We start from the raw sequence: 14,349 nt of genomic DNA on the forward strand, positions 1-14,349 counted from the left end.
TCAGGCCCTTCTTTGCCTTCGGGCGGTCAAGGAGGTTCCCCAGGACCAGTGGAACACCGGATTTTATTCCCGGTACTTTCTGGTACCCAAGAAGACGGGGAATCTGCGTTCGATCTTGGACCTCCGTGCTCTGAACAAGTTTCTGGTCAGGGAACAGTTAAGAATGCTCACCCTTCCTACGTTGTACCCCCTCATGGACGAGGGGGACTGGCTGTGCTCACTGGACCTCAAAGAGGCGTACACGCACATTCCGATACACCCGGCCTCTCGCCGGTATCTGAGAATCCGGGTGGGGGATCTCCATCTCCAGTATCGTGTCCTTCCCTTTGGCCTGGCGGCCTCTCCTAGGGTCTTCACGAAATGTCTAGTTGTGGTAGCTACGGCCCTGCGTCTCCGCGGCCTGCAAGTGTTTCCCTACCTCGACGACTGGTTGATCAAAGCGTCCTCTCGCCATGAAGTTCTGCGAGCAATGAATCAAACCATCTTGTCCTTCAGAGCCTCGGTTTCAAGGTGAACTTCCCCAAGTCTCAGCTCTGTCTGTTCCATTCTCTGGAATTCATCGGAGCGGTGCTGAACACGGCTCATCAGGAGGCCCTTGTTCGCTTATGCCATTTTGGGCAGTCCGTTTTGCAAAATCTGTTCTCCTAAATTGCCAACTCTCCCTCCATCCCATTCTGGTTAGCTTGGAGGTCTCCCAGATGTTGAGAATATGCTGCCTGCTTGTCCTGGGATAAAGCACAGTTACTTACCATAACAGGTGTTATCCAGGGACAGCAGGCAGATATTCTCGTAACCCACCCACCTCCCCGTGGTTGGCTTCTTTGCTAGTTATCTGAACTGAGGCCCACTGAGGAGACGCATGCCCTAGGTCGGGCGGGAGGGGCACGCGCGCATGCGTGGGCCAATCGTAAGCTTGAAGGTCTTCAAGCAAGTCTGCTTGCGAAAACGTCCGCTACGGGGCTCCGTCGATGACGTCACCAACATGTTGAAAATATCTGCCTGCGGTCCCTTGATAACACCTGTTACGGTAAGTAACTGTGATTTCTGGTAGGAACGAATGTTGAGAAGCATACAGTGTGCTTTGTGTAGTTTAATTAGCCTCTATTTTAGATTTCGGTCCCTTAATGTGATTGAGTTTGACACCTCTGGTGTAGTCTTTTACTTAATAAAATATGGTAAATATCCTTATTTGATGAACCGATTTTTGTATGAGTTGCTACCAAGTGATATGAAATTACATCTAATTAAATCTCACACTTAGACCCAGATTCTGAAAGCCGCACCATGATCGTCAGGCACCTGAAAAAACGGCACCTGTCCCATGTCACTCCGATTACAGCACTGTTTTCAGAATTGTGGCCTGTGTCAAAGGTAGGCGCCGTAAATGTAGGTCAGGGTTTTACAGGCGTACATTTCTGGCACCTACCTTTGATGTAGAATCATGTTTAGTGACGCCGAATGTCAACCCTGCCCATAACCATGCCTCTTTTGACGTTTGGCTCTGCTAAGCATCTGTATAAATGCGATTCCGGCGCCATGTTTTGTAGGCGCTTCATGGCACCTCCTTTTTTTTTTCTTCTTTGAATTGTTTTTTAATGGCGCAGTCAATTACCACTTGTTAATAGCCAATCAAAACAACCAACTTAGGTGCTGGTACTGCTTTAGGAATCTAGGCCTTAATACATACCAGTTTAGAAATGCATTAACTTTTCTTTGTGGAAGAAACCTACAGGATAGTGTTCATTGCTGTAGCTGCAGTACATAATTCATGCTTTTATTATATAAATGTTAATACTGAATTTTGGTATTTTGATAGGCTCTTGTGTAATATTCAAACAGCTGAGCACAAGTAAGTAAATGCTAGTGGGAAAATGTTATATTATCTAATATGAAAACATAACTAGCTGATCTGCTAAAAGTTACCGTTCATAGAAGCTGAGTCTTTTATAAACTGCAGATATCACTGTTTGTAGCCATAAGTACAGGATAAACTACTGAATGAGTTTAATGTTCTTGTTTTTGGTTGCAAGTAAGGTGCGCTTTAGCACAGTTTTCATTTTTAATGCTTAGCACATGCTTTTGGCTACGTATGCTCAGGCAGGATAGAATTCTTGAGGAGAAGCATGCAATTGCATGCTTGACAGCAGTCTTCAAACATATTTTCAAGAAGGTATTTCTAAAATAAGCATTGGGTGGGTGTACTGTATGAATATATTATGTTTACTCTTAAAGCTGCATTCCCTGTTGAGTTGCATTTTGCCTCTGCCATTCTTGCAAGCTGTTATTTCATTCTTGACCCTGTTTCTAGGAGATGTTCGAGTAAGGAGCCGAGCAGGCTTTGTGTCCGAGAGAAGAGGTTCTCATCCTTATATCGACTTTCGTATTTTGCACTGTAAGTATTAATAAGTAGATTGAAATAATTTTTACTAAGGACTTAATTTAATGTCTGGAAACTACTGAACTGTAAATATGTTTTGTTTTGTTTTCTTTTACACAACTTTAATTACTCATACATGCTCAAGATCACCGCAGGGTTTTGAGCATTCAGATATGTTCAAGGCCTGAAGGCCTCTACCCCCTCTGAAATGGGACATTCGGCCTTGAGTATGTGCAAATCCAGGCCTTATTTCATTTTTTGTAGATGCTAACTGGTGCACTCTTGCCTTGGAGAAAGAAGGGAGGTAAAATGCTGGGGGGATGGAGGGAAAAAATGAAGGTGAGAGATGCTGGAGACCACGGAGTAGGGTAGGGAGGACACAGATGCTGGACTTCATGTTTAGGAGAGGGGGAGGAGAGAGGTGCTGGAAACTAATGGGGAGAAAATTCTGAAGGAGAGAGATGCTGTTCTGTTGTATGGTAGAGAAGGGAAATAGATATGCTGGAAATAGGGGATGCAATCATTGAACCACCCCTTGATGGAGGAGGGATGCATGTTTGATGGTTCACTTGAGGTGCCAAATACTCTTGAATGATCCCTGTGGAAGCCTGTCTGTCTTCTATCGCGGATCTGTTTATCCTTTGCCAGCTCTGGCTGCTGGCACTGTATTCTTGTTAAAATCAGAGAGCAACTGTTTCCTTTTACTTGTGAGAGACTAGAAGTAGCTGCCGATGGATTTTATCATCTTACTACCATATATTCTCAATAATAGTTTGAAGATATCTCAATACAAAAATATTCACAGAGTCCAGTGAAGAATTTACCCGTATAAGATGAGTTCTTAATGAGGTCCGAAAGGGGTATCGGACAGCCCTACAAACAATAATGTTTGAAGGGAATAAACTCATTTGCCCCACAATACCTCCTCCTCCGTATTAATTCTGCTTCTTTTTTTTCAATATTTACTATCACTTTTAGTCATTTCTAGTGCTTAAGTCTTATTATTTCATACAGTTACTCATGAATATCAATTCTGAATACTTAGCTTTCAGCCTTGAAATCATTCCCCTGAACGCTAACGCGTTTCGGATTTTTTGTCAAGGCGACATGGGGAAAGCTTAAACCCAAGAAACAGCATGATTAGCACTATAAAATTAGCACTATACATATTTTACTGCGGAAGGGTTTAGCTTTACGTCTTTACGGTAATATGGCCTCCAGAATTGCACACAGTATTCCAGATGAGGTCTCGCCATGGTTCTGTACAATGGCATTATGACTTCAGGTTTCCGGCTGACAAAACTTTTATTGATACAACCCATCATCTGCCTTGCCTTAAATGAGGCCTTCTCTTCTTGTTTGGCAGTCTTCATGTCTGCACTGATGATTACTCCTAAATCTCGTTCTGCTGAAGTCCTAGCTAATGTTTCTCCATTCAAGGTGTAAGTTCTGCATGGATTTCCGCTACCGAGGTGCATGACCTTACATTTCTTAGCATTGAAGCCCAGCTGCCAGGCCGAGGACCAGCTTTCCAACGTAAGCAGGTCCTGCGCCATACTATCCTTCAAATTGCTTTCACTTACTATATTACATAGTTTGGCGTCATCGGCGAATAATGTTATTTTACCTTGAATCCCTCGAGTCAAATCCCCTATGAATATGTTTTTTTTCCCAAATTTTTATTCATTTTCAAAATTACATAAAGTGTAAGTACATATTCAATCAGATAATCAATGCAAATTTCACTTACATTCTGTCTTTGGTTAATTACATAACTTCTTACCCCACCCCCTCCCATCCCTCCCTACCACATAACTAATAATCATATAAATACACATCAATACCACAATCCCCACCCTACCCTTTTAAACTGATATATTTAAGGGAAACGTATCCATTTACTCTGTACAATATCTTGTCAATGGTTTCCACACATCCTGAAACTTCTTAAAATATCCTCTTTGCAATGCAATGAATCTTTCCATTTTATAAATGTGACATAAAGAATTCCACCAAAATTCCCTATGAATATGTTGAAAAGGAGCGGACCCAGGACTGAGCCCTGCGATACTCCGCTGGTCACCTCCGATGTTTCAGAGAGGGTGCTGTTGACCACCACCCTCTGAAGTCTGCCACTTAGCCAATCTTTGACCCATGCAGTTAGTGCCTCCCCTAACCCCATCGATTTCATCTTGTTTAACAGCCTGCGGTGTGGGACGCTATCAAAAGCTTTACTGAAGTTCAGGTACACGACGTCCAGAGACTCTCCCGAGTATAGCTTTCCTGTTACCCAGTCAAAGATGCTGATGAGATTGGATTGGCAGGACCTACCCTTGGTGAATCCATGTTGACTAGGATCCCGTAGATTCCCCTCATCCAAGATCGTGTCTAATTTACGTTTAAGTAGTGTTTCCATGAGTTTACACACTATTGATGTGAGACTCACTGGTCTGTAATTCGCAGCCTCTGCCCTGCAACCCTTTTTGTGCAGAGGAACGACATTAGCTGTTTTTCAGTCCAAGGGGACTCTCCCTGTACTTAGGGAGAGATTAGCCTACTCCCTGCTCTCCTCCTCTCTCCCTCCTCCTGCCCCTTCCCGCCTCCGACTCCCTGCCTTCTCATGCTCCCCTTCCCCTCCTCTATCTCCTTTTCTCACTCTCCTGTCTCTTCTAGGAATGCCTTTGGACTAGATTCACTAAGCATCCCTCCTGCCATATGTAAAGGTACCGGGCCGGGAAAACGGTGGTGGCTGGGATGTGTGTGTGTGTGTGGGAGGGTGTTTGGCCGGTCGCAGGCGTGCGGGGGAGGAGGGGGCCGATGGCAGGAGGGACCAGGCATCCCTCCTGCTATATGTATGGGTACCGGTGGTGGGGTGGGCTGTGACAGGAAGACGGTGGCTTTGAGGGGGTGCCGACGCAGAAGCCCTGATAGCAGTGACAGGAAGCTGCTTTTCCTATCACTACTATCATGGTCTTCCCCGACTCAATCGCTTTTGAGTTGGAGTTTGCATGCAAATCATTTGCATGCAAACTTAATAGTGAATCAATTGCTGTTTTAAAATCGGCCAGGAATCGGCCAACAGCAATTGATTCACTATCCTTTAGTGAATCTAGCCCTTTGTCCTGTAATTTTTTATGAATGTCAATTGTAACCTGTTCTGAGCCCCCGGGAGAATGGAACAGAAATCAAATTAAATAAATAAATAAAGTGGATAATAGTGATACATCTTGGGCTACCATATGGAATAATCCAAAATATAAAATACAGGGATCTATTATTAATTGGAGAATTCTTTATTATTTCTACTAGTGTTTTATTTTACTTTTCTTTCATTTTTTTTTCATCGAATTATCGACATTCAAACTTTCCTCAGTTGGGCCTTCTGCCCATTTAGCTTTTGGTCTTTGAACTTGCGTTTTTAAGTCTCAGCATTGCAACCATTGCGCTTTTTGACCTTGCCACTGAGATTTTTCCTTTCTTGTCGAGGCCTTCTAGTGGATTCAAGAAATGTCCTCATTGCCAATGGCCCATATCGCCTACTGATTCACACAACTGGTGCATTCAGTATCTCGAGCTGGAGCATCAAATGGACTCTTTTACCTGCTGTCTTACATTGAAAATAGCTCTCTTAAGGCGCGACGAATCCAGCAAGAGAAGCTTTTTGGAGCGGCCATGGCCTCCGAGGACAAATCGGTGCCTGCGATACCAATGGTACCAGCTTCAATGTGCCCCTCGATGTCGGACTTTGTTTCTGCATCAGGTAAACCTGCTAAGAAGCCATCCTCATCTCACCCAGCATTGCAGGTATCTTCAGCATCGAGTCCCTCGATGCATGCCAGCATTGACTCCACCATTGATCTCCATCAGTGCAGGCTATGTCTCCTTTAAGGCAAGCTTCCTCATCGAGGTCACTCACACCTCAGCACCAATGGTATTGGCTGTTGAGGCAATGGTTCCGATGCAATATTTCCAAGACCAACTTAAGGAGTTTTTCCAACGTTGGGCTAGCTGTACTGTTTAAAGCACATGTGGCACCGGTGCTTACATCGACTCCCTTAGTAACGGCCCAACCTGAGCATGGTGCATCGAGGTCCCAGGGTACTGAACCTGGCTCTCCTAGTAAATCTCCATCTTGAAGAGCACTGAGGTCCCAAGGTACTGATCCTCGCTCTTCTAGTAAATCTAAAAGAACCTCGACATCTCATGGTACTAATTCTCTTTCACCTCGACGTAAGTCAAGATCTACAACATCAAACTTCATCATCTTCAACTGACCAATACCAACATCATCTCAGGAGCTCTTTTCTACGTTCTCAGATGCCATATGGAAGAGGCAGAGAGAAAGCATACAGTGAATGGAAGGAATAGAATGACGAGATGATGAGGAAAGCAGAAACCAAACAACAAAGGTTGAAAAAAAAAAATCAGATTTGCTCAATAGGAGTAGATCTAAGGAAAGTTACAGATGCCACCATGGCTCTAACTTTATGGGCTGTGACTCGACCCTTTAGATGCAGTCCAGCCTGAGCATAGCAGAAATAGATGCAAGCCAACAACCAGTTGGAGATGGTTCTCTTGGAAACTGGGGCCGTAATCGGGGTAAAGGCTGATCCGTGCCTCCGAATATTTTTTCAATCTGGACACGATGACGTTTAAGGGCTCGATTTTTAAGTGTAGCACAGCGATTGCACAACTCCAGACAATGATCAGGTCCTAAACACTGCACACACCACTTGTGTGGGTCAGTGATGGAGATTGCGCGTTGACACCGGCTACACTTCTTGAACCCTGTGACTGGCTGTGACATGGAATGAAACACGGCTGCGGCAAAATCGAAACCCGCAGGCTGAGGCCACGGAATAAGCCCCGCTATGACACGATCGAAAAAATAAACAAAACTTAAAAAAAAATAATAATAAAATGTGAATATAGCACAGCAACCCTGTAAATAAAATGCATGAGCCACGGTGAGAAAAGGCACGAGTTTAGAACTAACTCTCGCGCAGAGCTTTGAAACGAGAGCTTCTCGGCTCCATCAGACGGGAAGGCACTCGCGCATGCGCAGGGCAGCAGTCCCGAACTTTCTAAAAGTTCTCCAAACAAGTCTGCTTGCGAGGCTCTCTGCATCTGAGCTCCATGGATGACATCACCAATATGTAATAATAATAATATAATAATAATAACTTTATTCTTCTATACCGCCATAGTCGAAAGACTTCTAGGTGGTTCACATTCGAAGAAGGCTGGACAATCGTCGAATTACAGAAAGCAAGAAGTGAGGGTTACATAAGAAATAGGTTGAGGACAGCAAATTACATCGAGGTAGAGAGAGGGGGAAAATATCATTAAGAGTGGAGAGGCTTCTGTTTAGGAGATGAATTTGTCAAACAGAAAGGTTTTAATTGATTTTCGGAATACGCCTTAGGTCAGACTAGCTCTATTTATGTAGTTATCCATCCAGGATTGCTGTCTGCCTGTTTGGAACATGAAAGTCCTGTCCAAAAAGGATTTGTATTTGCAGCCTGTGATCTTTGGGTACGTAAAGATGTTTCGGTTTCTGGTTGGTCGTGTGGGGTTGTGTAATATGAAGTGTGGTAGCAGGTAGGAAGGCGCTAGACCCCAGACCTGCTTGAAACAAATACAGGCAAATTTGAACAGAATACGCGCCTCCATTGGCGACCAGTGCAACTTTTTGTAGTAGGGGGCTGATGTGGTCGTTTTTCCTCAAACCGAAGATCAAACGAACTGCTTTGTTTTGCACTATTCTTAATTTTTGTACTGTTTTTTTTTTGTTTTGTTTTTTTTATACCTAGGTAAACAATGTTGCAGTAGTCCAGTGTTGATAGGATCAGAGACTGCACCAGTAGTCTAAAGGACGTAGCGTCAAAGTATTTTTTAATGGTCCTTAGTTTCCAGAGTGTACGAAAGCATTTCTTCATCACTAAGTTCGTGTGATCTGCCATGGTTAGGTGTGTGTCCAGTGTGAAACCCAGTATTTTTATGGTTTTAGAGATTTGGTAATCGTGGCCGTTTAAGTGTAATGATGTTCTGGTAATTTTGTCCTTGCCAAGAAGACTTTTGTCTTTTCTGTGTTTAGTTTCAATTTGAAGTTGGTTGTCCATTTTTCAATTTCGGTCATTATGTGAGTAAGGTTATCTATTGTTTCGTTTGTTATGTTATTTAAGGGGATTAGGATGGATATATAATCTGCATATATATAATGGTTTAAGCTTAACTTTTTTAATAGATGGCCTAAGGATGAGATGTAGATGTTGAATAGTGTGGGTGATAGTGGGGAGCCTTGGGGAACCCCTGAGGGGTTTTTCCATGGTTTAGAGTAATTCCCTTCGCTGGCTACTCGGTATGATCTATTGCCTGCTTGTCCTGGGATAAAAAGTAATACTGAAGGACTAAGGAATCTACTGGCCTGATGGACCTTTGGTCTGACTCATTTATGGCGGTTGTTATTGTAAAATCAAGGTGCAGCCAAATTTTTTTCTGAGGTTAATCTTTTCCTGGATGTATTAGACAAGTTTCTGAAAACAGAGCCAAATATTGGAATTTCATATAACTTGAAGTCTTATAGACTATAGGGTTTTTGAATGAGCAGGTGTTCAGATCAAGAGATTAATAACCAGAAAGAATTTTCACTTGTCCTTAGTACAAAATAAAGATCACTTGTATGAAGAAAATTATAATAATTGGGAAGAAAATTGTAATAATTGGGGATAACTAAAGTCACATGTTATGGAGAAAAACCTATCAGGTGAATAACAAATATGAGATGAGGATGAAAAGCACAAGAAGCAAGATGAGTGATGGTGAATGGTGAACTGGTAAGTGCATGTGAAATCCTGAGGATTCTTTGACCTCCCTGTTCATGAGCAAAATCCTAACCCAGTGTGTAACATCTTTCTGTGGCTATGACAACATTTGTGTGGCCACAGAACATTTGTGCCCCCTCCCTTGGAAGCATAGACCAAAGATGTCTTTTTAGAAGGCCTGCTCGGGTCGTGTCGCAAAATATCTTTAGTTTTTTAAATTCCAATTGGGGTCAAAATCCACAGTTTGAGACTCTGGCCTTGCCCATCCTTTTGTTCAGAAATATAGTCAATATTTTATAAACCAGATCAGGTGCATGAAGCAGTATGCAACAGAAGTATTCTTGAAAAGTGGTTCCCAACTCTGTCCTGGAGGACCACCAGCCAGTCTGGTTTTTGGGATAACACTAATGAATATGCATGAGAGAGATTTGCATATAATGGAGGTGAAAGGCATGCAAATCTGCTCCATTCATATTCATTAGGGCCATCCTGAAAACCTGACTGGCTGGTGGTCCTCCAGGATAGGGTTGGGAAACACTGTTCTAGAATGCACTGTCAGTCCCAAGTGTTCTGTTTGGAATGTGTATAAAGAATTTTTTGAAAAGTGTCAGTTCCTGAATTTCTGTTTCTTTGACACCTAGCTTCTCTGTGCCATAGCATCCTTGAAGAAAGATATGGGTGAATTTGTGTATTATGCTTTTAAGCTTTTAAAGTTTAGGAAAATGGAAAACTAATTACTTTGATGAAAGACAGCCTTTAAATGGATATTCTTGTTTTGAGTTCAGCTTTGTCCAGGATGCAGCTTTTATATTATTCATAGAGGGATAGAGGGGTATAGATAGAGGATTACTGCACAGGTCCTGGACCTGTTGGGCTGCCGCGTGAGCGGACTGCTGGGCACGATGGACCTCAGGTCTGACCCAGCGGAGGCATTGCTTATGTTCTTATGTTCTTAACTATGATTTTAAAGTAGTGTAGTAAAAAGTCCTGATAATTCAGTTTCACAGCAAGAATGTCTCTGCTTAATAGATATCAATTGCTAAATTTGCCTGCTCTTTTGTATGATGTGTAAGCACCATTAACCCCCTCCCCTTTTACAAAACTGCGGAAGCGGTTTTTAGCGTAGGCCGGCACGCTGAATGCTCTGCGCTTCTCTCGACACTCAGAGTTCCTAAGAGCTTCGGGAGCAGCACAAAGCATTCAGGGCGCTGGCCTGCACTAAAAAACGCTTCTGTCGTTTTATAAAAGGGGGGAGGGGAGGTTAAGTGAAAAATTCATGGTCATCAGCGGAAGAATATTAACTAATTTTTATATGTTGACTGATGAGAAAGCGTTGTCATCATTTTTGGTGTCTCTGCCCTATTGTTTTACTGGTACCTAGCTGATCATTTGAGATGAGGATAGATAGTGGGGAAAGCAAAACTTTGTGATGGTTTTTTTCTTTTTTGCTAAGGGTAAGTATCAATGGGGGGGCGTGGCTTGAGAGCGCTGGCTGATGGATGCTTAATTGAATAGCTCCGACTCCCCAGGTCACTTTTTATTGATTTTTTTTGCGTGTGAATGTAAAATTTCTTTAGAAGAAATAATTTTTTAAAAATTTGATAAGGCTACTTCTAAGCAGATTAACATTTAAATGGCGTTTTCGGGTGGAAAATCAAAAAGAAGTAAGCAGAATCCACCAACTCCATCCAGGATACCGTTACCCGAGGATTCGTCAGATAAAATCGATATATGGGAGGAGTTAAAAAATATCAGACAATTACTGCAGGGTAACGCTGATAAACTCGGTACAGTGATTGAAGAAGTAGCCAATTTGTCTCACAAAATGGATACAATTACTATTAGGATGGACAACGTAGGAAATAGATTGGAAAAAGCAGAAGCAGCAGTTACAATATGTCCAAAAAAATCATAAAATGCAACAGAGTGTAGCAGCGCAAATTGAAAATTTGGAAAATAGGGCACATAGGCAAAATATACATCTTTTGGGGCTCAGAGGGTAAAAATGCTGTAGCCTTTATTGAAATGCTTATGCCAAAACTGGTGCCGTTGTCTTCAAAATTTCCATTTGAAGTGGAAAGAGCACACAGAATTCCAATAAAACGAAATAACGGATTCACTGGTCCCAGGCCGTTGATCTTTTCTGTCTTACGATTTCAACTAACATTAGAGATCCTTCAGTTTGCAAAACAGAATAATAACTTAAATTATAAAGATGTGAAGATTTTAATGGTCCCGGATTTCGCAAAAAGAACTGCAGACACTAGGAAACTATTTCTCCAACTGCGGCCCCAATTGAAACAGTTGGGGGGGCTCAGTACGGTCTTTTTTTCCAGCTGTCGTGCGAGTAACTTATTTAAATAAAACTATGCATTTTGATGATCCAATCAAGTTAAAAGACTATATCGCACAACAAGGTACACCAATGGAATGAGAAGCATATATTTAAATCAAACATGAAGTCGTGATAAGCTGGAATGTTTGTCTTTCTCTCATTTGGAAAGTTTTGTTAATACTGGATTGAAAAATAAAGACTCGGGACCATCAGACATTGAGAATTGCAGATTGGTCTTTTTTGGAATTGGAGATGGAGTATCTTTTAAACATTGTCATCTAGATATGAAAGGGTTAAATGTTTTACAGTTTAACAGCTGAACATTAGAATACTAGAATGAAACATGGATCTTTCATGCGCGGTAAGCTGATTGGATGGTTCTATTTGCTTCCGCCTTATTTTATACATCCGGCAACAAACTTATATTGACATTATGAGAAAGGAGAACAAATAATCTATAGTCACATAATATTCTGATGGACTGAGCATTTCCTTATCTATATAAACTGGGCTTTAAAGTTTATATTCAAGAAAGGCATCGGATTATTAAAACAGATATAAACATTCATAAGACAAGTTAATATAATTAAAACAGAACTAAGTCAGTTCTGTACCAATTGGATTTGCACTAACTGTAAACTGATGCGTGATTGGTACGGAGGTGGAGTTAGAATCACTGTCAAGGAAGTTACGTTTTTTTCCGACTTGCCTACTTTTCTGACAGAAGTAAACTCTCAAGATTACGACATGTAAATCTGGAAATAAGCTTGGTTTGAATTTATGCTAGATATCATCATTTCAGCAACTTGTTCAAATCTTCCTGAATGGAAAACAATTTCACAGGTCTTTGCAGTGTTTTGATCTCCCCTCTGCTTTTCATCGTTGATGCTTTATCGCAGTGAAGATGAGGATGGAGTTATCTTCTACTGAAACTGATGTCTGCTCATCTTTAACACACAGGAATGAATGACATCTTTAACACACAGTAGAATAGGAATGAAATCGGAGAACTCAGAGAGACACAAAATAGAAGTTGGTGAGAGCATGGAATATCAAGAAAGGCAGCGGTGTTATATTATCTAATATCATTTTTATTGAGTTTTATGCATTTAAAAAGGAAATTCAAATCATATACAATGCTTAAGGGAAAATAGATGGCAATGGTTAGGGTTCTTCATTTCTTATAAAGATTATCTTAATATAAGTAATAATTTTCAATTGATTAATTGGTTATGCTGCATAGGAAATTCCTATTTTTATAAATTGATAGCAAATGTTAAATAACACTGGGATTTTTAATATATTATAATATTCAAGCTTGAAAATGAGGGCATTTAACTATATATAAATATATAAGATGCAAAGATATATGAGATACATATATAGTAAGTTTAAAGAGTCAATTTAATCAATATATTAGTATTACTATTATTATTTAAATTTTTAACCAATTGGTTTACACTTAATGATTTTGATCTCAGATGTTTAATAAACTTTTTATAAATTAGTTTGAAGATAGGTATAAAGGAAATATATTAAGATCTTTTTTAATAGGAAATGGGGAAATTGATTATCTCAAGGGTTCAATTAATATTTTAAGAGATAATAGAAGTTAAAATGTGTCCAAGTAATTAAATTCAGAGTGTAAGGTTTATTTATTTGACTTGACAAAAATGGTATATTACACTTTTGTAAGATTTTAAGATAATAATAGTCATTACTTAAGGGATATTAAGTTAAAATTTGAGGTTGTTGACTTATATAGGACTAGTATTTTAGCCCGTTACATTAACTGGTGCTAGAATATACTGTGTGTCTTTATTTCTGTCTCTCTCCCTGGCCCCCTTTGTCTGTCTGTCTTTCTGTGTCTCTCCCTGCCCCTGTGTCTTTCTTCTTTTCTTTCTATCTGTCTCTCTCCCTGCCTCCTATGCAGCAGCATTTCTCTCTCACCACTTCCCTGTGCAGCAGCATTCCCTCCCCCACCATTTCCCTCCTCCCACACCACTTCCCTGTGCAGCAGCAGCGTTTCCCCTATCCCCCCTTTCCCTTCCCGCGGTCTGGACGGCTCCCTTAGTCCCTTACCGCCCTGCCCCCCTTCCCTTCTCGCAGTCTCAACAAACCTTCCGATTCTAGCAGCGTCTGCAGCACTCTACACACTGCTGCTTCGGGGCCATCTACTGCCCAGCAAATCAGGGCAGTAGAAGGCCCCGAAGCAGCGTGTGTAGAGTGCTGCAGACACTGCTTGACTCTGAAGGTTTCAGGACCCGCAGCCGTTGCCGGACCCGAAGCGAGCTCTGGGGATTTTGGATTTTTTACGCGGGCCCAGACGGAGCAGGAGGAGAAGCCTGGGAGGCAGGAATTAAAGTCCGTTCCGGCCCCGCTGACGTCGCCCTGGCCAGTTCACATCCTTCAGACAGCAAAAGCCGTCGCAGCCAACAGGCTCCGCACCGCCGCACACATGCGCATTCCTACCTGCGGGTCCCTACAGCGCACGGAAAACGGGAGCACGCAGGTGGGAGTGCACATGCACTCTTAGGGCTTTATTATATTAGATTATTGAAAACACTTTTTTTGATCAAGTAAGATTCAATAAATTCTTATTGATATACTTTATTTATTATAATTGATTATTCATACATAAGCGGAAAGTTTGACTAATTAACTTTCAGAGATAACAACTTTCATAATTTTATTTTTAAAGTATGATATTCTTTTCTATTTAGATCTTAATTATTATATAAATATAATAAGACTATGATTTTTTTCATTTCAGTTTATTTAATAATATTGTTAAATGGTTTTACTTTTAATAT

General features: G+C 41.3%; 1 protein-coding gene across 6 annotated transcripts in view; it reads left to right on the top strand.

The window, feature by feature from the left end:
• The window catches only part of PDE7A (phosphodiesterase 7A), a 168,307-nt gene that overhangs the window by 61,911 nt on the left and 92,047 nt on the right, over positions 1-14,349 (top strand). For 3 of the 6 annotated variants that reach the window (XM_033934510.1, XM_033934514.1, XM_033934512.1), the window contains 2 exons: positions 1,817-1,849; positions 2,309-2,392. In XM_033934510.1, coding sequence (XP_033790401.1) covers positions 1,817-1,849; positions 2,309-2,392 — 117 coding nt within the window. The remainder of the gene's footprint in view (positions 1-1,816; positions 1,850-2,308; positions 2,393-14,349) is intronic. The other 3 variants (XM_033934511.1, XM_033934516.1, XM_033934515.1) reach the window with 1 other exon arrangement.

Source organism: Geotrypetes seraphini, chromosome 2 (genome assembly GCF_902459505.1).
Source record: "Geotrypetes seraphini chromosome 2, aGeoSer1.1, whole genome shotgun sequence".
Classification (NCBI taxonomy): Eukaryota; Metazoa; Chordata; class Amphibia; order Gymnophiona; family Dermophiidae; genus Geotrypetes; species Geotrypetes seraphini.